This window comes from Paramormyrops kingsleyae, chromosome 5 (assembly GCF_048594095.1).
Source record: "Paramormyrops kingsleyae isolate MSU_618 chromosome 5, PKINGS_0.4, whole genome shotgun sequence".
Classification (NCBI taxonomy): domain Eukaryota; kingdom Metazoa; phylum Chordata; class Actinopteri; order Osteoglossiformes; family Mormyridae; genus Paramormyrops; species Paramormyrops kingsleyae.
Window position 1 is genome coordinate 27,582,855 of NC_132801.1, and position 25,525 is coordinate 27,608,379.

Here is a 25,525-nt window from a genome sequence, read left to right on the forward strand (position 1 = left end):
ATAAATGCCAAGCAATTTTTAGAAGAATTTATTTACGTGTGCATAAATCTACAAAAAGAAATCTATGAGCACATAAATTTACAAAATTTACTTTCATGCATCAAATATGTATTAGTCAGTAGGGAAGGCTAAAACTGTAAACAAAAAAACTTTCTCACCCACAAACCGCTGGAAATTCAGTATCATTCCATTGAAGTTGTGACATTGCAACTAACATGAAACATAGCTTCATAATTAGATGCATCTAACTAGCTAAATATTTAATATTGATCAACATATTTTATCCGTTTAGCTAAAATCCCTGAGGCTAGGGATCTGTGCCAGCAACTGGAAGGTTGCTGGTTCAAATCCCGTGAATGCCCAAAGTGATTCTACTCCATTGGGCCCTTGAGCAAGGCCCTTAACCTGCAATTGCTTCCTCCTGGGTATGATGTTAATCTACATCCAGCCCTATAAGGAGGTCCAGTCAGTGGAAAAAACTCACACTGGTCCATTCAGACTACTGTGGTGCTGAGGTATCACCTGCCACATGGCTGCACTCAGGTTCTCAACCCTGAGGTGGTTTGTTATATGGTGGGTGCACAACGCACTGCAATCAGTGCATGCTCCTTACCTACTGTACCTCGCTAAAATCAACCTTCAGCAGAGATCTTCTAAGTGGGCAAGTAAGTTACACTAAGAACAAAAGATGTAGCTTTACAAATATAGATGACAGTGTTTAATGCAAACGTTGTTCTTTTTACTCTTCATGCTCAGTACTTGTGTGTTTCTGGGTGGTGAGGGATTATCTCCTATGAGAGACATGTCAGTTTTTCCATGTGATGCATGGCTATGTTACTACCCTGTATGAAATGCAGTTAGATATCCCTTTTTTCTTTCACTTTTATCTGGCATTTTTTCCCCAGTTATGCTTTGTGATTAAAATGGATAGTCAGTACAACATGAAACGCATGAAAATTACAGGATTGTGAAAACCTGATCCACACAGTTTTCTCTTCTCAGTTATCATTAGAAGAGTGCAGTTTTGGCTGAGATTGATTGCTGCAAATTTATATGGACATTAAATATGCATTAGACAGTATTAGGAAACATATTTATTGCAAGCCATTCCGTATGGACTGTTTGAGTATATTTTATACATTTTTGATGAGAGAGAGGAAATTAAGCTGTGGAAGTGTAAAAGAGAAGAATGTACATTTAAAACCTCAAAGGCACTAGGGAAATTGTTAAACTGACAAGCAATCTCATATTTGATACCTACATATTATAGTACACTTGACTGAACAAAAGATGAATTATCATCCAGATGATGTAACTAAGACATCATAATTTATTATTATTTCTATGTATCAAATGGCACTGCGGCCTCACACCTCCGGGGTTGTGGGTCTGATTTCTGGCCCCGTTCTGTGTGTGGATTTTGTATGCACTTCTTTTCTTTCCCTGGGATACTCCAGTTTCTTAGCGCAGTCCAAAAACATGAGGTTAGGTGGATTGGTGGCTCTAAATCCCCCTTAGTGTGTGTGAGTGTGAGCCTTGGGATGGACTGGCAACCCATCTGGAGTGTCTTCCTGCCTCCTGCCCTCTGCTTTCTGGGATGGGCTCCAGGCTCACAGCAACCCGGTTATGGGAGGTGGACGGGGCAGCATATTACGTTGTATATGTAAATAATGTCATTGACGGAACCCAGGTTTCTTTTGGGCCAGATAACTAACTGGTCAGAGAGACTATTAGTTGCTATTAGCTGTCGCTCTCCAGTTGCCCCACTACATTGTTTGATTAGCAGTAATTTAGTAATAAACAGATGAGTAGATGACAAGCAGGTAGAAATGCCATTGAATACCACATATTACTTTTATAGATTTTGTTTGTAACATGAGGGACACATACAAAAGGGTATTTTCTCCATGTATGATTTTTACCATGTGCACATTTTTCGCATTAAATTAGCTTTTTTTTGATGTGTGTAGTGTAGGTTAAACTATCAGGCATAGTTTTACAAAGTTCAGCTTATGCACCTCACATAAAGGGATAATTTGGTCCAACTCTTTGAATATGTTATTAGTCAGTTGATTGAAGAATTTCGTAATGCATTGTCAATTATGAATCCCACCTTCCATAAAGAGGCACATCATGCATTAAGAAATTTCCTGTAGAGTAAGTTGGAGAATCCTGACATGTTGGGGAGTTCAAAGTTATTTCTAAGGTTTGCTATATCATAATTCCCGGCGAGAGAGTGAGGCTCTGCGGGGTCGGACTCTGCGGCTGCGACCGAAGGGTCACTGTTACACATCCCATGATCGGCGGAATGATTTCAATACTGGACTCTTGAACAAGGCCCTTAGCTCCAATTGTTCCTGCTTTCTGTGCGTCGCATTGGATAATAGAATCTGATGGATAAATAAATAAATAAATAAATAAATACATTATAAGAGATCGGCTGTCAATAGACGTATCCGCACAAGGAAACATTTAATGTTTGTTGTATTTTCCAGGGTGGTTATGCTGCCTACAGATATGCCCAGCCTGCCACTGCCACAGCCGTGGCCTACGGCGATAGGTAAGACATTATCACGACGTGCCATTCACCTCCAGGATCAGCCTGAAGGCTTATGTGATACCGCTAAACACACAACTTTAAACAGCTATTTACAGCCGTGTCTCCTTTACCGGAGACTCATGTGGATCTTGGGTCAGTTCCCTCTTTCCATTTCCAATAAGCATCAAGCACAAAAGGCCAGGATTGTTTATTAAAATTCCATTTTCCAATTTCGACAGGGCCTATTGTGATGCACAGTGCAGTAATTGGCAAATAAGATCAATTGAGATGTCACTGTAAATGTAATTGGCAAATTAGCAGTGGTGGCTTAGTGCGCCAGCAGTAACTACCTAATTAAACAGGGCAGAATTGACAGTTTTATGAATAACTTAATTGTTCAGCAGAAGAAAAAGGCTGAAAACATACTTTAAAAAAAAAAAACTATATGCATTATTTGCTGCTCTTATTGTCATACTTTTTGTTATTATCAATATATCTTTTTTATTAGCCAACACATTCACAATTCATGGTGCACATACATCAGCAGCAGAGCATAAAATAGGTTTTTCATAAGGGTAGCCTTTAAGTTGAACTTGTAATCATTTTTGTGTTGTTTAAATGGTGTCAATGTCATCACTTTGGAGGAGTGGTTCGAACACGCATATACACTTGTGTATGAGGGGCCAGCACTGCTGTAAGTCAAATAAGCCTTGCATGCAGGAGTTTGCAGCCAATGAAATCTTAGGGTTTGATACAATCTTGCATGAGAGTAAAGCTAGCCAATCTTGGGAGCTTTATAAACCACATTCTATATAACGCTGCAGCAGCACACATCCAGAGATGGATCGTGCAGAGAAGCTGCAGTACTGCAGTATTATCAGCTTAAATTCTCTATTAATCCATATCCATCAGATCTTGTCATTGCTAAATATGGCTAAATATTAATGTTGAAAGGGGGCGATATGACAAAATAATAACGTGATGCTATCAGGCTGTCTGGCAATATAATACATTTATTGTTTGTTTTTCCCCCTAATTTATGCTGTATGGATCTATTAGTGATTTTGTCCTGCTACCAATCTATAAAATCTATATATAAAAAAAAGTTGCACTTTGATATTTTCAGGTATTGATGGTGAATGTTAAATTGGAGCGTGAGTAAGCCTCCCTAACAGCATTTTACTCTTTGATCTAGCTCTTTTACCTGTAAATGAAATCTTAAGGATAGTTTTGCTAGAAAAACCAAGGTTATCTGCCTTGGATAATGTCAATACAGCAAAGGCCCTTTGGGGCTCTGAACCTGCATCCTTTGGATTAGACCTTTATGTCAATAGCCACCAAGCTACCTGCTCACCAGTGTTCAGCATCCTTGGCACCCCTACCCAGTGCTAACCTTAACTATAGGTAACCAATCAAAATATAAGACTGCTGGCATTTTTAATATTTTGATTGCATTTACAGTTTTTTCATAAAAATGAATTTCCACTTATGAGGACTGAAAAAATGTCTCCAGACTTTTTAGTCATATTGTGGGGAAATCCAGTCCACACAATGTAATATATACATGACCACTCACGCACATGCACACACACAGATTAGGTGTCTATATCTTTGTGGGGACGTCCATTCAGTAGTTTGATTGCAGTCATAGACTTTTATAAAATCGAGTTCCCTTTGTGGGACCTGAAAAACTGTCCCCACAAGCTTGAAAATATCAGGTTTTTATCACATTAGGGGGGCCAAATGTCCCCACAATGAACTATATACATCACCACACACACACACAGACACACACACACACTGTGTCACTGAATGTAATATCCTCCTGAGACCCAAGGAAAAACAGTGTCCTTCAATTATACTGTAGGTTATTTCTCTTTGGAGGAAATAAGACATCTTTCAATTTAGATTTTTTCAAATTTATCTTTATTTTTAATTTCACAGCATGTCCTCTTTAGTGTACAACAGGAATAAATATGTTTCCTTACATCAGTGAAAAGATAGATGCAAAAACAACATGTCCACTACAATGGACATAAATGAATGGGTGGGGTCTCAGGAGGATATTGAAGAAGCAGTGCTTATTCTTACCCGTCTATAGATGGAAGCAAACTTCCCCAACTTGAATATGAATTGCGCCTTGCACAAATAAAAAAGGTTATAAAATTAGAATGTCCTAAAACAAGAAAAAAAAATAGATAACTCAAATAAAAATATCTGCTTTCAAATTATTGTCATGTTGCCCAACCTATATATTTTGTATATTTCCAGTGATCATTGTTATATTTTTTATTTTGATACTTATAAAAAAAAACATTAAAATTAAAGATTTTAACTTTTAAACTTTAAATGTGGTGTCCATAAATATTCAGTGTGTTTGGTCCATTTCTAACAGACTGTAGATTATGGTTCTACACACTTCTTGCACTGTTCATAATGTGGACTACACGACCAAAAAGCCTGAAGATTGGCTTGCATGCAAGATTTAAAATGTTCTCATGTTGCATGCACGGGTAAATGTCCTGGTGGTTGTTTTAATCTTGCATGGTTAGCTGCTGGTATCATATATGTATTTATACATATGTGTGTGTGTGTGCGCACGTGTGTGTGTGTGTGTGTGTGTACTGTGTATATATATATATATATATACTGTATATATATATATATATATACTGTATATGTGACATTAGGAAGACAAAACTCCACATTGCTTGGTTTTTAATTATTTTTAAGTTTTATTGTTCCTTGCTTGTAAGACTGTAATAGATCCTTGGATTTCATTGGCTGTAATCTTGCATGGTGTGTAATTATCTTGCATGCAAGTTTTTCAGGAATTTTGGGAGTGTTAGTAAACATTGTATATGACCCACCTAAGAAACATTGTGGATGTGTTCTGCATCTGCCATCAGGAGGTCTTCAGTTCAAGTACTTGTCATCACCACAGTGGAGCATTTTTTTTATAAATCTACATGTGATCCTTGCAATAGTATATTATACAATGAATATAAATGCTATTGTGCAGCAAATTATGGATACCCTTATTCTGGTGGTCAAATACCATAGAGGCTGTCGTGTGTGAATGTGTATGTCTGTGTGTCTGGAAGTTTATTACACCCACTGTGCAGTTAGCCTAGACGCAATGTCGCTGTTCATATTCTGGCTTTCAAAATTTACTCAGAGTGTTCTCAGAGTAAATTCACTGTTCTCAACGCATTCAACGAAGCACCCAGGACTGAATCATTATCCATGATATGGATCAGTCATGTTCTTAAATAATAGCATGGAACCCTGATGCTACAAGAAGCAGGGAAAGACCATAGTGACACGGGGATCATTTCAGTCAGCCCCTTATTTGCTGTATTGGTTGCAACATTCTCCTCTGTCACTTGTAAAAGATTAGTAACTCCTCTGAGCTATTTTAATCTTCTGAAGCATTCCAATTTTAATTTAATAATTTTACTTTATTTTCGATTAGTTATTAATTTTTGTCTTTGACTTAATGTGCATTTTCTTTAAGTACATGTATGTTCTACATTTAATTGTTTTTTTTGTTCTTATCTTTTTGATTAATTAAAATTTTGACTCAGATATTATTTAAATACTGTTACTTTTTGCACAGGATCACTGTTCAGGCTCTCTAGCTGTTAAGAAGCAGTCTGTCAGGTTCACGATAGCAAAATATTTGATTAATTGAACTGACTAAGAACCACAACAACATGTATCCTATTGTATGGACTTTGGTTTTCGGATGTGACAATTAATGTCCAAAAAAAAAAAAAACACTTTTTCCGTCAATTTTCTTCAATGGATGAAATGATATGACATTGTCCTTAAAAATTTTAGTGATTATTTTAACCATGAGGTTAGTAAATTTATATTATCAGTTATTCTGAGACATACAGTATTCACATTTTGGGGGTGGTGGTGTCGGCCAGAGCCTGTCATTCAGTGGTGCCCCTGGACAGTATGTCAGTCCACTGCAAGACACACACACTCACATTCACTATGGTCAACACAGAGATGCCAATTCACCGACATATAGCTATATTCCTTGTCAAATTAAGTAAGGTAACAGAGAATATGCTGTTGCTTGTATGTGTCATCTCAAAGGAAGAAATATGAAAACATGATGATATTAAATTGGCTGAGGGAATTAAAAAAATGTAGTTGGATATGAGAAATGTGCTCACTGCAAGGAGGGAGTCTTTGTGTAATGGAGCAGCGCTGTGCCAACATTAAAAGAGTGTTTAGATTTGTGTTTAAATTCTGTCCCATCAGTCATAGTTTGGGGAAGAATTATACAACAGTTCTGGCATAAATAGGGACACATTGTAAGTATCCAGAATAAACAAAGCAAAATTATACAATACACTACATCCAGTTTAATGTTTCAATCTGTAGCACATATATAAGCAAAATCCATGGATATAGAGTATGTATGCTTCTAAAAAAGGGGATGTTTAATTTAAAGCATGGAGTGGAATCTATGATTTTATGACACAAAACATATCCAAACAAATGCTGCATGAATATAATTGTTTATTACATGTCATAAATTCTATATATATTTTAATGTAATTCGATATAGCTTTTCAGCCATCTTTGAGAAACAACATGCAGTGGTACTTGCAGCATTATTTTAGGCAAAGAAAAGGGAAGGTAGAGGCTCTATCAGTATTTCAAATGAGAGCAGCATTCTAATTGAGCATATCACAGTAAACCTACAGTATGGTCTGCCACATTTTATTTTTGAAAGCTGTTGAAATCAGCATGCACTCTCTATGATGCATGGATTTTTATGCACACAACATCTTAATAGTCTGTGCTTAAAGATGCATGCTTGCATTAAGCAGCCTTTTGAAATGTTCTATAGACATGTATTGATAGAGTCCTGTGATGTCAATATGGAGAATGTACAGCCGATCTGTAAACTGCAGTTATAAATAACCCTCAAGGCATAGAAATAATGGTGTGTACTATGTATACATATTTGTGTTTCTTATTTTATTTTAGTTTTTCTTATGTTTTTTTTCTCTCAACCATATAACCAAACCCAGCATGCCTGTGCTCCATAACTCCTTGTGGCCTCCTAACGTACGGGGCAGCACCCCAACCCCGCTTGCTTGTGAGCTGAAATCCATTTACTGCCGGCACTCTCGCCCTCCCCATCTCCAGACATCAGCTCAGCTCGACAGACAGCACATTGCCCAGTCAGCAAGCGGTATTGTGAATTTTATCTTCTCTTGCAGAAATCAATTCGTCTTCGTTGCAGCAGATGAAATTTCTTGTAACACCTCCTCAGGTAAAATATAAATAAATAAATCACTGACACTTTCTTGATGCATCCGGGAGGGACCCAAAATATCTATATTTTTTTTTTCTATTTTTTATTTTTTGCTTAATGCACCTGACAGCAAAGGCTTTTTAAGGCCTGTCTGTAGACAGCTGTGTTATAATTTATGGCCCTTAGCAAGTAAACTTTGTTTTATTCTTTCTTTCTGCATTTTTTTTATAAACCAAACAAGGTTGTTTGACACTTGCATGGAGAGAGGTGGCAGGTAGTGAACCTACCGACTTGTGTTTTCTTTAATCCACTGTGTGGTTTCAGTGGGGCATGCAATGTCTGACAAGGAGATGTGCAAGGAAAAAATAGCCAGACAAGAGCTTGAAAGTTTAATTCATGTTAGTTTCGTTTAATCTTTTTATGCCTTGTTTTTATGGTTTTGTCTAATTTCCTTTGCTAATTCCTTTAGAAGCAATTCCTTTTAACTGAGGATTTTTCTTTTTTTTTTTGAAAGCTACTTATTTAAGGTTACAGTCAGATTATGCGGTAACTGCTTCAATTTCAGAGTGTCGGCTTCAGGGAATAACAGCAAACAACCAGACCTTCCCTTGCATTCATTCATTTCTCATACTCAGTTCATTTAAAATGGGATAACTGCATTGCAGTTGTGCTGACATTAATTGTACATTAATCCTGAAAGCATGAACCCAAATCCAAATGATTTTTGTATTTTTGTTTACTGAAGTATTTTTCATTTGTAAGTTGTCCAGACAATAACCTTAACAAATAATTTAAGTAGTTTATCCTTGAAATGCATAAAGGGGTATTACTGGTAATCTAAACATATGTGAATGCACAGTCAGAATTTGCACAGTAGCATCAACAGCATTTTTCATCATTTTTTCCCCAGATATTTTTCTTTAAAACTGGGGTTCTTTTCTTTTCATGAGTGATCTTTTTTGGCAAAGGTTGAAAAGCTAAATTTGTGTCGGACGAATAAAAAAAATCATTATTATTATTATTACTACTATATTGTTGTTCTTGAACTGGTTGTCTGCTTTCATCTTTGAATCCTGTATTATCAAGACAGGTATATTGAAAATATTAATATGAGCCATTTTAGTGACAAATATAAAGAGAGAAGAGAAGGCTCTTATTAGCTTTGTATACTGTCACTTGAATTGCAATCACTTGTATAGTTCAATTATTTGAAATAAATTTCATTAAACATTTTTATTGAAACATTTGATTAAAGTTAATGACATATCAGTTTTTAAGTGCTCTATAGACCAGGGGTCTCCAACTCCGGTCCTGGAGGGCTACTATCCAGTAGGTTTTCTATCATACCCGGCTTCTGATGAGCCACACTAGCTCTCAGGTAAATACCAGGGCCAGCTGTGGCTCATCAGAAGCCAGGTAGGATAGAAAACCTACTGGATAGTAGCCCTCCAGGACTGGAGTTGGAGACCTGCTATAGACATTTTCACATGGTACACTACTTATTCCATGAGAAATATTCTTACGACAAGTGTATTTTGATACTAAATATTAGCAACAATCTCATTAAAGATAACCTTGTGTTCACCTGTTAAAAAATTGTGACAGTACTATTAACCAATATAGCATAGTAAAGTTCCATATTTGAGTAGAGTCAAGACAAACTAATGAATTTGGATCTGTGCGTATAAAGGATGAAGATCAAACAGTGAGGATTCTAGCTGGGTAATGTAATATATAGACAGAGAGGTTCTACAGCGAATAACAACACCAAATGTAATCTCCTGTGGATTAGCTTTTTAATCACACCCAGCAAGTAATATGTAAATGAGAATATTGACAGGCTATAGTCATCAAGTTTTTGCTGGGCCTTATCTGCATCCAAACCCTTTGTTGGGTCTATCAGGCTCTAAGGCACCGATAACCTAGGCCCTTATGTTTTGACTTTTGAAATCCTCCACTCACCCTCCTAGTCAACTCCCCTTCATTAAAAATAGAAGTAAACCAAATATTGCTGAGACTGAACCCCGTTTAACCCTTGTGTACTTGTCTCGGATCGCTGTTCCCATAGTATGCCATGTACATTTCATCTGTAATACTTTACTAAAAAAATTGTTGAAATGTAGCTTAAATACTATATATTTTTATATGGTCATTTATTTGCAAAAAATGTACTGGATTTCTAGCGACCCAAACAAGACAAGTTGTTTATATTTGTATGTGAGCTTTTAATTTGCTGCATTTGTAAACAATGCTCAAACAAAACATGTTTTTTCCCTCATTTTTTCATCTTCCTGAGTTACTTAGAGTATCACGGAAATAAAGTAAAAACATAAGAAGCTTGCTGGTATTGACTAACCCCCATCCCCACTCTTTGTCCCTAAACTGTGAGGTGTGAATGGGACATTACCTAGCGGTAGTTTTTGCAATGTCTTCCCAGTCTAGCTTGTTTTGTGGATTAGGAATAATAACAGATATTGATCACTCAACCTGTTCGGTGGGCGGGTCCTTTCCTGTGTTTTGCATGGCAGTCAGTATGAAACATTATTTGATATATTTTGCAAGTTATTTTTTATCGGAAAATTATTTGAAATTGATATAAAGTTTAATATTTCATAATGTTGACATTTTCAAACCGTTTTTTTCTCTTAAAATTAACAAAGTTTTACCGTGCTGGATGTAAAAAGAGCAGTTTCCAACTAGCTGGAGCAGCAATGCTTGAGAAGAGAAAATAGTGTTAAATATATATATATAAAAGATTCAGTTTGTTCAGAAACTGTTCTTAGTGTTCAGAGAAAATGTATTCAATAAAATTTTGCAGTTAAGGTTATTTGTGGCTTGATATATTGGTGCGCGCGTGTGTGTGTAATGATGTTTCCTGAAAGTCTCATGTGCATAGAAATAACTACAAACAGACAGATGCTTGCATTTTGAAAACCAAGGAAAATTATGCTGATAAGAATAATTTTATTTATGAGTAAAAAGTCACACTGTAAACGTATTTAGAATGTTTAAATTGGTGTTCATTAATATAAAACTGATATTAGGCTGCCGGAACTACTGTACCTGTGCAGTTATACGATTATAATCAACACCCATGTGACATCTCAGGACCAATAAAAAAAATTGCATTTATCAAAGCTGGGGTATAACGACAATTAGTAAATGGTAAACAAACTACTATTCAATAATAACATAAATTGAGAACCCTGTTCACAAGTACTGGTTAAAGGCAGAATGTAGAACACTGCTGTTAAAATGAGACATTCCTACACTGCTAATGAGAACTGAAGTTAGAACAAAATTGAGATCTGATCTGGATCTTTATAACAGTCCAAGAAGTCCTTCAGCCGCAGTACTCTTGCGGGCATCTGTTGCAGGAACAGCTTTCGGTGCTCTGCGATACCCTGCATACTGTAATAAACTGTGTTCGTTCTTCGGTCTCTGAGAGGAGCCCGATGTACTCCTGGATAAGCACTACGCTCCTCACAGCCATGTCATTGGTCACAGTCATGCTCTTAGTGATCACCTCCGGCAAGATGTTAATTGCGTTGCTTGCCCAGTTACCAGGATCTTGATTAAGGAAGTCCTGACAAAGATCGAGAATAACTAAGAAGTTGAAAGTGTTCTTTGTGACGAATGTTCTTCGTTCTGGTGCTCAGCAGGCCCACATGCACCCTTTTCTCTGGCTTCTCATCCCATTCAGTCTCCAGGACAGCAACCATTGCCGCCGCCTTCTCCTTTATGACAGCGGCCAGTGCAACCAGCTGTTTGCTTAGATACCAGAGGTGGTTCACCAGCTTTTTCAGGGCACCCTTTGCCGCTCTGTCATCCTCAGCCAGCGACTTTTGGGTTCATCTGTCAGGAGGTGGGAACCAAGACATTATCTAGCACTTCACTCAGAAGACAGGGTGCTGCTTCATTCCTTTCAGCTCACGTGGAGCAAGTGTAAACACATCCCAAAATGCAAAAATCTTCAGAGCATAAATTAGTCGTGCCATGAGGTTAGCATGATGCATTGCCTCTGGTTTGGGAAACCGAATTCTTCCGGTTAGGAAGCCACCAAGGAACATGATGGTGAGCTCCAATAGCTCATGGTAGTCAAGGCTGAACTACCCCATTCAGCTGGAAGCAGAACTGAAGGATTTAGTCTACCTTGGTTTGCAGAGCATTGGCAACTTCACCGTTGTCCATTCTGGGCTCCTAGTCAACCTTGGCCAATTGAGGCCAGTGGCTCTTGAATCCCTTGAAGAGACGGATGTTTGGTCTGGTTGATGGGCCCATGGTAATGAGAAAGACCCCCTGAGCATGATTTCAAGAGAGGTTATCAGTGGAAGAAACTTCTGTTGCTGTCACCAATTAGATCTTGAAGTACCTTTTGATGTGAAAACATTAATTATGTTGAGCATACCCTAAATGTCAAGATTAAATTTGGGATTAAAATTTGGCATACTTTTATTATTACCAGTGGTGAAACAAATGATGGGGTGAGAGGTTAACATTTCCCCTATAAAAATTCCCCCCAATAAGGGCCTTATAGCAAAACCTTTAAGTGGCACTTAGATGATTTTGAGACCAGGAATTTCCCAGCTATCTGGATTTCAAAAAGCTAGAAAACTCTGAATTTACCTCTTTAAGTATTCTGTGGGCTGACAGTGCAATTATGCAGTGCTGAAAAGCATGATATTTATAATTTGTAAGACTGACTGTTTTCACCTCAGTCTCATATTTAGTTCCCAATCTAATTAACCCTATTGATTATTTTTTTTTTTTTTTAGAGTGGGGTCGATTCTCCCCTGCACTTAAGCCAAGAAAGCACATAGCTGCAAGCTTTTTTCACTTAAGCATCGACTTAAGTCTGGGATTTACCTGCGCTTAAGCTAGGTACAGTACACATTTTAGGCAGAAAAAAACTGAAATATGGACATGTTGCATGTAAATGACCCTTATGTACATTCTGCCTCTGACTAAAGTGCTTTTAATTGCATTTTTCACCACGCGCTCTAGAGGGCTGTTTTAAGTCAAGGGGCTCTATATGGCCAAACACTGTATTGCAGTGCCAAACATGTAGCACAGGGGCATCAGAAGCATTTTGAATGTGGGGGGCGGGGGGCACACTGGAAAACAGCGCTGGGTGAACTAATATTTTATGTTAAATGTGGCGGGGGTCCAAATGAATAATTATGAAATGTTAGGGGGATACGTACCCTTCAGATTTAATAGCGGTGACACCCATGATGTAGCAGAATGAAACTTTTTACACATATTTTTTATATATATATTTAAAGTAAATGTTTTACACACACATATATAAAATTACATGCATTTATATTACCATTAGGCAGGATTCAAGTAGCATCTGCGTTGTTGACACACCTAATCAGGTGAGGTTATTCAATTAAACTGAGTAAAAAATAGGTTCCTCACAGTCCTAGCCGCAGTGCATGTACTTGGGCCCCTGCGCGAGTGCCACAGATACGGCCTCTCCTTCATGTACTTCAACCCAATCCACTCCCGCAGAAACTTGTCGTATCTTGTCCTACTCCTGACCACATCTTCTGTGTCTCGTCCTGTTCCCCCCACAAAACAAAAATATAATTACAGTAGTTTGGTTATGCTTTTTTTCAGTTTGAGACAAAAGACAAACCTGCAGCCTTAGCAAATTAGCTACATTCAGTGTTTTACAATTAAAACAGGTTACGTTTTTTCCACATAATAGTAGGCTAGTCATGCACATAGGCATATTTTGCCTGCAATGACAGGTCATAAACCTGCAAAAACAAAATCTACACATTTTTGTGTTGTTTCACTTTTTTAGTGCAGTTGTCACTTTTGATTTGCCTGCACTTGCAGTGAATATCAGTATAGTCTGCCCCTTCATAACTGAACATACATGGTGTTCTAGCCCTGTAATGCCAGACTTGTGCCCAGTGTATTTGTTGCAATTGGCAAAAGGCAAGTGGTTCCCATTGTGGTCGCTTACAATGGAATAGGACTGCCAAATATCTGATTTCCCTTACACACTTTGACAGTTTTATATTCACCTTTCCTTAATTAAGCAGGCTCTTGCATCTTTAGGCATTAAAGATTTTCATGCTGACTCTGCAATCATTAGCCTGGTGCTCACAAGAGAGACTAGGGACCTTCAAAATGTTAATGTCCTTCCAAAAGTTCCAGGTTACATAGGCTGGCTGTGTAAAAACCAAATTAGGCATAGTAACCTATTTTTCTTTTATTCTGTGAAATTTTTGACATTTGATAAAATAACAAAAACACATTTGAGTAATATTTATTTTTATTATTTTTTTATATATATTTTCTGGTCTTCTGCTCCCACTGCCATATCAGTCACTTTCCACCCACTCCTGCATAGAAAAATTTAAATTTGCAATTTTGTATGTTTCCAGGTGGATCATGAAACACTCCATTTTTAACTGATACAGGACATGATTTACACATACAGTACATACACTTCATGGATACCCTATATACTAGTTCAGGAGTCCCCAACAAAACTACTGTACCTGACCAGGACACTCACCTAATTGGTAGGCCTAACCATTCTATGCTTAATTGGGTAGATGTGTGGGGTTTTAGTGGAAGTGACTAACAATTGGTTAGGCATATTTGCTTGTTTACATAATTGTTGTGAATGAAGAGGGGGAAAAAGCTGAAATATATGGATTCATTTTTTAGTACAATATGGGTCATTCTCACAAGCTCATTACCGTAACATATCAGTGTTGTATTATATTTCAAATTAGTTTGACGACAGATTCAAATTATATCATTGTCTAAAATGTCAATTTTGCCTCTGGGGTAGTTAATTAGTTGTAAAGTAAAACAATTGACAATACGAAACAATTGATGAAATCAAAATACTTATTATACTAATTGATTTTCAATTGTTTGCCAAAGCTGAAGTAGCTCAGTGTGTCCTTCCTGGCAGGAATTATCTGGTCACTCTTTCTTAAGCGCCTGATGCAAGAACAGACCATTGTGCAATGATGCAAGATCATTGTGGTTTTTGTTATATAGTGCTACAAATTCACAGGTGCCTTTTGTTGTTCTCTTGCATTAGTGCAATAAAATTTTAATTACCTTTCATAATAGCTACTATGTGAACTAGGCAGTCACATATGAAAATCTTTTACATCAGGTATGGTCAACAACAAAGAAATTTCAAAATCCATTTTCAAGATTTTAGTCACACTGCAAAAAAATAATGTGATTCCCTCCTATTCATATACTGTAGTTTTTCATATAAACAAATCAAATGTTCACATGTACAGTATAAATCTGAACAGTAATATATGTCTAAGGCAGAACTGCAGTATTATGCTCCAGGCTGTGACCAAATGGACTATGTAAGTGTATGACTATGGCACCAACCTGCATGGTGGCTACACTATGTGTAATTTAGTATTCCCTCTAGTAGTGGGATACTGGTTCTTGTAAATAATGCACATTATTCAAAATTTATTTGTTTACATAAGGAACTTTAAAAAAAAAACTACTACTTATGCTATGTGATATTTTATTTTCTGGTGTTTTTGGTTGTCCTTTGCTGCCCAAATGTTGTCACTGATGCTTATTATGCCTACTGAAAATATATATACAGATTGCAGAAAGAAAATTCTTCACTCATTTTACATTGATTGATTTTAACAAACCAAGCACTTGCTCAATCACATTATGGAAAAAGTGAGTTATCTCTGTTTAGGTAACACAGTTTCCCATCAATTATTGGGTAGCTGCCTATTACGAAGGCAGTAAGAATGATGTTATGCTACTGCAAAGTTGCAGGATTGAACTTCGCAAACATTCATGCCAAAGATAGATGGAAGTGCTGATTGATGACTTATAAACATAACATGGTTGGAAATCTAGTGTCCAGAAATGGTTGTCTGCTTGGTTGATATTAAGAAGGATGTTATTTATAGATTAACTTGTTGGAATATAAATGCCATGTCCCTTTGTGAAATAGCGCCTGATTGCGTGTCTCATGCCACATGGAGCACACCCTGGATGGGATGTCAGTCCATCGCAGTAATTTATTCTTTGTTTTCTGCTTCATAAAGAATCTTTGTTTATTGCCATCTTTCCCTACTAAAGAGATTGTTATTCTATCCCAAGATATTGGCTCTATGACTCTCATACAAGCACATGCTCTACACACAGTTTAGAAACACCAATTAGCTTAACTGCATGTCTTTGGAATGTGGGACAGAATCCAAACAGATAGATGGTGCAAACTTCAAACACACACAGAGTAGATTTGGGATGCAAAGCCCCCAACCCTACAGTGAGAGGCTGCAGTGTAACTCACTGAGCCACCATGCCAATCCTTATTATGACATGTATGTGTCACATTGTGTTTATTACCTTTATTGAAGTATAAGTGTCAGGTGGTAAACTTGAGGCAGTATCGATTTACATAATGACTGTTACTTCCCTTGGGATGCAGTGAGCTAAATAATATGTTTTTGCTAATAATACCCAGCCCCTTCTGAAAGTAAATTAGTTAATAGTTTAACATTTGAATGCATTGATATGTGTACAAATTTTTCCAATCATAAAGAAAACTTTTAAACCTCTCATCCATATAAACATAAAGTACCATCCAAAAGTCTGGACATACCTGTTTTGAATTCATTTGTCTCTATTTTAGCTGTTATTCACCTTATAGTAAAAGGCCTCAAGGCAATGAAATAATACATAACACATACTGCAACAACCAAGAAAAGTGTTCAGCATCTCAGAATTTTCTTGATTTTTAGACTCTTCAAAATAGTTCCCTTTTGCTTCAATGACAGCACTGTAGACTCTCTGCATTTGTTCAACCAAGTTGGCTACCTGGGATGCTTCTCCAACAGTCCTGAAGGAGTTTCCACAAGTTCAGGGCACATGTTGGCCACCTTGCTCTTATTCTTCGATGCAACTCATCTCAAAATGGTTCTATAGGCTTTATGTCAGGAGATTGTGGGCCAGGTCATCTATCACAGCACTCTATCTCCTTCCATGCTAAGGAGATAATACTTACTACTCAACCTTGAGGTGTCTTGAACGTGCTACAGCATTGTTTATTTCTGGCTAAAATGACGAGTCAAAGTTTCATTTTTAAATTTCACTTTACCAATCATAGCCTATACGGGCAGAAAAACAATAGCGATAAACATTCAGCATTACACTCTAAAACCGTCTTTTATGTCTGTTTATTCAGTGGATCATAAACTACACAATGCTTTTGTATTTCAATTTTTTTTCACATTATGTAATAATAACTAAATATATATAAAACCAGCCATTGCTGTCTATCAGATAAACTAACTAACTAAACTAACTATGTATTCCTTCAAAATGCTAAGCCATAGAAAGGTTCCCAGTGAAACTCCTGCATTTCTGCATCATAGAGACTCTAATCTCAACATCCATCAATCCATCTTAGGAAACCACTTGTCCTATTCAGGGTCATGGGGGGTCCAGAGCCTATGGGCACAGGACAAGGAACAACCCAGGAAGGGGTGCCAATCCATCACAGGGCACACTCACATGCCATGCCACACACACACACGTACCTATGGGCAATTTGGCAGCTCCAATTAACCTCACCATGTTTTTGGACTGTGGGGGACACCAGAGTACCCAGAAGAAACCCCACGATGACACAGTGTGACCAAATGTGTCTGTGGAACATGCAAACCCTACACACATGGAACCCTGGCAAGGACTTGAACTGAGATCCCAGAGGTGTAAGACAACAGTGCTAAGCACTGCACCACCATGTTGCAGTCTCAACATTTATAAGATTGTACTTGTAGTGCTTGCAAATTATTGTATTAGATGAGACTAAAAATTGAGAAATTTCGATAGGTGAAAGGAGTTTTTCCTCATAAGAAGGATGATATCAGGACTGTGTCAGCATTTACACGTCAATTTATGACATATCTGAGTAGGCCAGAATGTCCTGAAAACAAAACCATATAGTATATGTGGCTAACTCATGTACATACTAGGTAATAAGCCTAAAATCAAAGGGATAGAAAAATGCACAAAACTGGACAGGGTTCAAAGGGTTAACAGTACTGTGACTGGGTGTAAAACATCCTGCTTCAAAGCTCAAATGCAACCAATTAGGTCCATCTTGTTTGAAAAAAATGTTACTTTTGTACAGAAGCATTTATATTGAAATTGTAAGAAAAAATGTCCGTGGTTCAAATTATACTGTGAAATGTTAGGGCAGTGGTTCTCAACCTTTTTTGCAAAGCGACCCAATTTTTACAATGTCAGCTCAGTCGCAACACTACATCTAGTTATAGGTCTAAATTAACACTCTGATCAAGCATGCAGTGCACTCTGAAATTTATGCCACTCAATGCCTATCGCACAAATCTGATGGGATATGCCAATAACTTTTAAATTAAGCATCTGTGGTTTGACTGTTTGGACTGGTTGATTCTACAATTAGGCTTGGAAATCTGATCATGGATCAGCATAGGAACTTACTGGTTTTAAAATGCTTGCATTTCCAACTGCCTCGTGATTCTTTCAGAACTTGACCCATGGGTTGAGGATTGCTGTTTGAGGCCGTACTGCCTACCCCCAAGATGATCCCAATGCTTCACGTTTTACAGTGTGTTCTGTTATGTAGTCTGTTTCTGATCTTGACTTGGACTAGCCCTGCCTTGGTCTTGTCTCATTCTCCCCCTGCCTTGGTCTTGGTCTTGTCTCAGTCTCCCTCTGCCTTGGTCTTGGTCTTATCTTGGTATCTCCCTTCCTTGATCTTGGTCTTGTCTCAGTCTCGATACACTCTGGTCTTGGTAATGACTTGGTCTCAGTTTAGGTGATCTTGACTATATAACTAGCTTAGGGTCATTATCATTACAAAATAATTTCAGCAGATGTCTCCAATTTATTGACTGGTACTGTATATATTTCAATAAACATATTTTGACATTTATACAGGTTACACAAAGACATGGGGGTATTCCCCAAAGCAGGATTTCTAAGTTAGCTGGGTTAACAAGCTAGAAGACGGGATTGTCAATTAGGAATACTCCTTACCAAAATTCTTATTGGACAATCATGACTTCAAGCTTAAGTTAACCTAGCTAACTGAGAAATCCTGCTTCGTGGAAGACCCCCCTGGAGAAATACATGCATTGCTTTTAGTTTTTGATCAGAGTAAACTCTTTATCTGATGGCCTAAGATCTGTTATTTGTTAAACAAAACTTTTTTGTTGACAGTTTACAGGTGTTTAAAGGTTAAATACCAGAATTGTAGTGCATTTTGTAAAAGCAGCTAGAGAGTTTATAAATGCTGGTATAAATGCTGCTTCAATCTAGGTGATATTTTACATTTTTTCTTAAGTAAAACAAATGTCACCCAATGACAGTTGTAGTGTAGGTTTTCTACCAGTCTGTCTGCTTGCATTTATCTGTCAAAAATCTTAAGACTCTGTAAGAGTCCTTCTGAAGTTAAATAATTGCAAATTATTTGAGGAAATTGGTGACCCTGAGCTGCCCTTAGTGAGTGTGTGTGTGTGTGTGTGTGTGTGTGTGTGTTTCAATGTGACTGAATGTGCTTCCATGTATCTGCCGCTGTATTTGGGGAGTATTTTGTGACCAACCAAAAATCCTATTTAAACAAGAAGCGGGTGGATGGTTAATATCCCCAAAAATATTTCAGGTGCATAACTGTAACAGCTAGATTCTGCTTCTACTGTTTATGAAGCTTCTATTGTAATATTTGGTATATCTGTCCATCCATCCTACCATCAATCCATCCATCACCCAAATGCTTGTCCATTCATCATCTATGCGTATATGAACAATATAGGTGTGCGTGTTGTGTGTCATTATGAATTTATTATTATATATATATAAATTGTTGTCAGTTAGATTAGCATGACAAGTATCAATTGATAAGTATGATCAAATGTGCTGTTTTTGTTTTGACAATTAATATATTAGACAAATGATTTGAGGATTAATTGTAAAAAGATAAAAATATGATTATTATGGACTTGGACACTGATCCAAATGACACAAATGCAAACATAACTTGACCAAAGCCTTTGTGCATGTACTGTCTATTACTGGCATGTTTTGTATAAATTATGAATGAAAGAAGGGCCCAAAGGTTAAAGAGATATACCTGATAATCAGTTATTCAACAGAGTCATGAGAATTAGCTCTGAATACACTCAAAACTAATTTCATATCTATTCATTTGGTAGGTTTTTAGCACCGTGACTGCTGTATATATAATTACTCTCCATCTTTTACCAAAATTAATAATAATATTCATGTGAAGCATGTAGAATATATAGTAAATAAAGTATGCATAATGATAATCATTAAAGTAGAATGTGTACCCAAGGTAACAAAAGGTGGTTTGTTTAATATTTAGATTTTTTTGAGTGATACAACTGCTCAGGGTATAATACATTGTACGTTAAAAATTAGTTGTTCAGTATAAGAGCTAAGGCTCCTTACATTGTGGTGTGCCACAATAATGAAATCATTGCTTAATTGTGGTCATAATTAAAATTTGGTGTACAGTTAGAAAATTATATTGAATTACATGTAAGGTGGTCATTAGAAAGATTTCTTTTTGTCGGTGGCTGGTAGGAAGATTAAGTTTGTGTCACTTAATGAAAAATGATTTTTAATTAAATACATATTTTTGTCAATCCTTTCTCAGTTTTCTCTCACTATGACTGAGCTGCAGCATCTCCTGATGTTTAACACTTTTCATGTAACAGAAACTGATACGTTTTCTCGCCTTTGTTTATTGACATTTGTAGAGTTTTTATATGCTTATTATAGTAACAACTTGCGCATGTTAAGTCCTTCAGTGATTTTTCAGCATCTGTTCAACATTCGTTCCAAGCCTCTTTGTGAGGATTTTTAAACAATTTAAGGATTTATTAGTACAAGTGAACCTGATTTGATACTAAGATTTTCATGTTTAAGTATACAGTACATTGCATTTATATTTATTTGAATAATGTACATTTCTAAAGCTGAATTTGCACTAAAATATATTTTTTTACCAAAATATTTGGTGCTAAATACCACATAAAAACCTTCTGTATTGTGGTTACATGTCTACCAAACAACCAAATGTGTCTGTAGCCCTTGTTTTGTGCGACAGCATACTGTAGGTTAACCAGGTATTTGGGTTATGTGCTTACTTGTATCCTTCATGCTCTACTGGTAAAGTTACGGTACAGAATACATTTGCTGTCAGATAACCCAGCTGCTGTTACTGAAAAATTAACCATGAATGACAGATAACCTTTTCACGACTTCAGCATGTTGTAATGCCATGGCTAGCGTCTCATCAGTCATCAGTTTTTTAAAAGAAGGCATTTCTTTTGATCAGACTCACAGTTGCATGCCAGCAGAGTCCACATTTTATTTATTACATCATTTGTTTTTTTTTTTCTTCTCTCCAATTGCTTTGAATTGCTGCCAGTTGGGTCTTCCAGTTGTGTGCTAATTTCTATGGTATTTGCTATGTGATTGACGTATTTTTCGTTGTTGTTGTTTTTGCACTGCACTGCCTTTCAGAGAAAAGTCGGCTGAGCTTTGTGTAAGCTTTCCTGTTTTCATGACGGTAGTGTGGCAGAAAGTGTAAATGTTTAGGGCGTGGTCATGTGCTTCTCTCCTTTCCCTAGTTACGGACGAGTTTATGCTGCCGACCCCTACCACCACGCACTTGCTCCAGCAACCACATACAGCATTGGTGCCATGGTAAGCACGCAGCATGATCTGCTCTCTCTGCCCACTCCCGCCACTTTGTCACTCCCAGCGTTTGTGTCCATTTGGCATTCTATTTTCGCCTCGTTTCGCCTTTTGCCAGTCTGCCAGTCACGTGGATTATATCATAGCTGCCATCTCCTCACTTTAGCTTAATTGAGTCTCTCTCTTCGGCAGCTAAAATGCCGCATTGATCCTTCCAGTAAACTTGATAAATGTCTTAATTTCTTGGCAGTGCACTGCATTTAAGTTATTATATTCCCAATATATTTTTAATTTTGTATCACCTAAATGAACGCTACCCCTAATGGGATAATTACTCAATTTCATAATTGAATCTATCATCTAAGTGCAGTGGCAAGATTTAAAATATTTGAAATTACGAAAAATAAAGGTTGAAATCTCAGCTATGCTTAAAATAAAATCCAGTGTACAGCTGCTTGGCTGAGTTGAGCTCTGGAAAAGTTTTGCATCCTCGCACTGTTCATACTAATTTGCATGGCTGCTTATTTAAACTTATAAAATTATAGGTTCTTGTTTGAAAAGTTTGTGAGACTGACTTGGATCTCAGTTTTATATCATAATAAACATACATTTTTCATCAAATCTTCAATGAGCCTTATGATGGGAACCCCAGTGAACCTACAGTATGAGGAGTATCACAGATAACACGTTTCAGGACTACGATTCAGGAGCCTGCTGTCATGGATGATAGTGACATTTTTATTGTATACAATGACTGACTTAGGATGAATATGCTGAGATCCAAGCAGTCAATGTTTATTTTTTATTAATTTGCTTGCATCAGCTTATTTATTTCCTATTTCCCAGGCTTAGAGAAGCCGCCTGATCACTTGTACCCATGCTGATGTGCCATAGACTCAGTGTAGGTAAACACGACCGGCCAAAGACGATTGTATTAAAAACTTCTACGTGCATCACTTTGTTTCAGAATGCTTTTGCACCCTTGACTGATGCCAAGACTAGGAGCCATGCTGATGATGTCGGTCTCGTTCTTTCTTCATTACAGGCTAGTATATACCGAGGGGGATACAGCCGTTTTGCTCCATACTAAATGACAAAAACCATAATAAAACCTTCCAGTGGGGACAAAAAGAGAAGCTTTCCGAGGCCTGGGTATTGCAATACATGCAGTAGTGCATCATTTTAGCATCTCTAAAGAGAGAGGGGGAAAAAATAAACATTTTTTATCTTATACCTCAGATATTTTGTTCTGTGTATTTTAATGTGGGTCTTTCATTTTTAAAGAATACATAAGCTGTTGGTTGTAGAGATTTCTGTGGTGATCTAGAAAGCTGCTAGATATAAATCAAATGGGGGAAAAAAAGTATTAAAGCCACACTCCAGAGTGCTTTATCATGTAAATTATATAATATATGATAAATATTACGCTGTCTGGGGTTATCACATTTTTGTAAAAGTGTAAGTGACTATAGTAGTCATTTTGTTTTCTGCATTTTTACATGACACTTTGTTTTTAATTTGATTATATATTTGATTTGTATTGAGAGAAGAATGGGGCAGGTTTTGTGGCAGGGGTGGGTGAGGTGTGGCCAGGTTGACGATCCCTAGTATAACCCATATAGTTGATAAGGGAGGTACAAATCCCATTAGCTGTCTTATACCATTCACTATTCAAAGCCAAAGGTTATGTTCCTGGGATGTAAGCAGACACTTGTACATACTAATGTTATGTAGAAGCTGCCTGGCAAAACTCCAAAACATGCTCACTGAGGCAGCGTTTAACTGTTTAACCAAGTATCTAGCCAGTACTTACTAGTTGAGACCATTTTAAAAAGAAACATTGTTTTTATATTACCTCCAGTATATAAATTATTGATATCATTGCTGACTTTTGTATTATGGGAGGAGAAACATAAAAAGAATAATAAGGTGATAAAACCACTCTTTCTATTTTTCTTTTTGTTTTCCAGAAAGAAATAAATATACTAGAACCGTTTGTACCAATTAAAATAGAAAAGATGACAATGTATAATATTTAAACTGTGCAGTGGAAAAGGTCTGTTATAGAAAATACGGGGATATGATGTTTTAGACTTAGTCAAGTAGATGAGCTGTTAGACAGAAGGTGTATCATTTTTATGGAATCACAAAAAAAACATTTGAATTTCTATGAACATTTTACAGATATTGCAGTCATTAGGTAGCGATAATCATGGAATTTCGTCATCTTGGTACTATTTCGGTCTTATACAGCACACACAATCTGCAATTTTTCGTTTATTCTGTTGAAAATGCATAGCTCTTTTTATTTTTCTGTTTTTATACAAATATCCTATTATTTTATGACAAGGTAAATGTATAATTCTCAGATGCATAATATATAACAGATTGTTTAATAAGATGATTATACCTAAGAGAAATTATAAGTAAGTAATAATGTAATAATTCTTCCCAGCCATTTCCAAATGCCACACAGGAATGCTGTTTAGAAGGCTTCTTCTAAGCATCCTTGAAGAATTGCAGCTTGTCTGTACATATGCTAAGACTGTTCATAAGTCATGTTTACAAAAGTCTTAATTCGAGGTGTTTGTCAGTTTCTGTTTTGTATTTATTAACAAAAAAAAGTTTGGGGGGCTAATCCTTGCTGCAGACTTAAGTTATATCCTCATGTGTACTATGTGCGTCTAATCGCACAACTCAGTGAAATATCTTATCCGCTGCTGTGATTCTACTATGAAATTATGCTTTTAAACAAGTGTTGTGACCAGGCATTCTCCTTGTCATCGTATGTGCATGCAGTATATGACCCGCTGAACAATAACCATCAATAAAGTTTCACAAGATAAGGGGAAATTGTGGTGGTCTTTTTTTAATGGCTCATTGGGAAATGTGAGGATATTTGTTTATTTGCTGTTATTGCTTTGTTATTTCAAATACTGTCAGTTCAAAATGTTGAAATAAAAAATGAGTATTATACAACAATTCTTATTTCGTTTGAATTGTTCTTTCATTTTAAAATGATATATGGGAAATATGATATTAGGCTGAAAGAAATGATTTTTAAAAATAAAATTGTGACTTTTAAGGTGCTACTAAAAACTATAATTTGAGAATAATATTCGATATTACACTGAAACAGAGATGTCCAAAAATTTAATTTGTGCACTGTTTACCACATTGGCCGGCCTTCATAGAGATTATTCAGGGAAACAGAAATTCACACTTATTATACAAATCTTTTTTGGACATCTGCATGAATATGTTTTTTTTTTTTAATGACAAAAAGTGCAGTACCAATAATAAATAAATCCTGCTGCTAAAAATTTTGGTCTACAGAATATGCATTATTTTCAAACAGCGCATTTTTAAATAAACTCCAGCAAAAGAAGCTCGTATACCATGTTATATAAAGTCATATAATATGTTAAATGGCTTTCAGTTGAATACACTTGACTGCGTAGCATTGCTCACCTCCCACGGAGTACTGCATTCACTGCGTATAAAGAACACGGAGGGGGCCAGTGCAAACACAACTGCCACCTCGCACCATCTGTGCCTCTCCAAATCTGAGCAGTAAAGCACTGCATTTGTGGCGCTCTCACTTGGACAGACAATCTAAGTGGAGGCCTAGAAATGCGATACATTGTTGAGGGATCAGGGAGCTTGGGGGCGAGAACATGGCACTGTAAGTGATTTAAAACTAGCGCTATGTGCTCTATTACCAATTCCCTGGACTCCCGCATAACAACCATCCAGGCAATTTAGAATACGCATCCACTGCAACCACAGGGGACCGAGAGCGGTGTCCATGCACTTTGAGTAGGCCATGTTATATGTAGGCTGTCTCTTGGAAAGCAAAGCAAAAGAATTTTCAGTGTTGTGGCATAATGGGGGTATGAAAGTAATCATATTTCAGCACTTTAAACCAGAGCGATGGAGAATCCACACCCTGC

At 36.9% G+C, this 25,525-nt stretch overlaps 1 protein-coding gene across 30 annotated transcripts in view; it reads left to right on the top strand.

Moving 5' to 3' along the window:
* The window catches only part of LOC111850867 (RNA binding protein fox-1 homolog 1), a 446,550-nt gene extending 421,996 nt beyond the window's left edge, over positions 1-24,554 (top strand). For 26 of the 30 annotated variants that reach the window (XM_072712494.1, XM_072712493.1, XM_072712495.1 and 23 more), the window contains 4 exons: positions 2,496-2,560; positions 21,506-21,581; positions 22,540-22,617; positions 23,543-24,554. In XM_072712494.1, the coding sequence (XP_072568595.1) occupies positions 2,496-2,560; positions 21,506-21,581; positions 22,540-22,617; positions 23,543-23,611 (288 nt within the window). In that variant the 3' untranslated portion in view covers positions 23,612-24,554. Of the gene's footprint in view, positions 1-2,495; positions 2,561-3,183; positions 3,234-7,788; positions 7,842-21,505; positions 21,582-22,539 lie in introns of all 30 variants that reach the window. The other 4 variants (XM_072712497.1, XM_072712517.1, XR_011991797.1 and 1 more) reach the window with 3 other exon arrangements.
* The last annotated feature ends 971 nt before the right edge of the window (positions 24,555-25,525 follow it).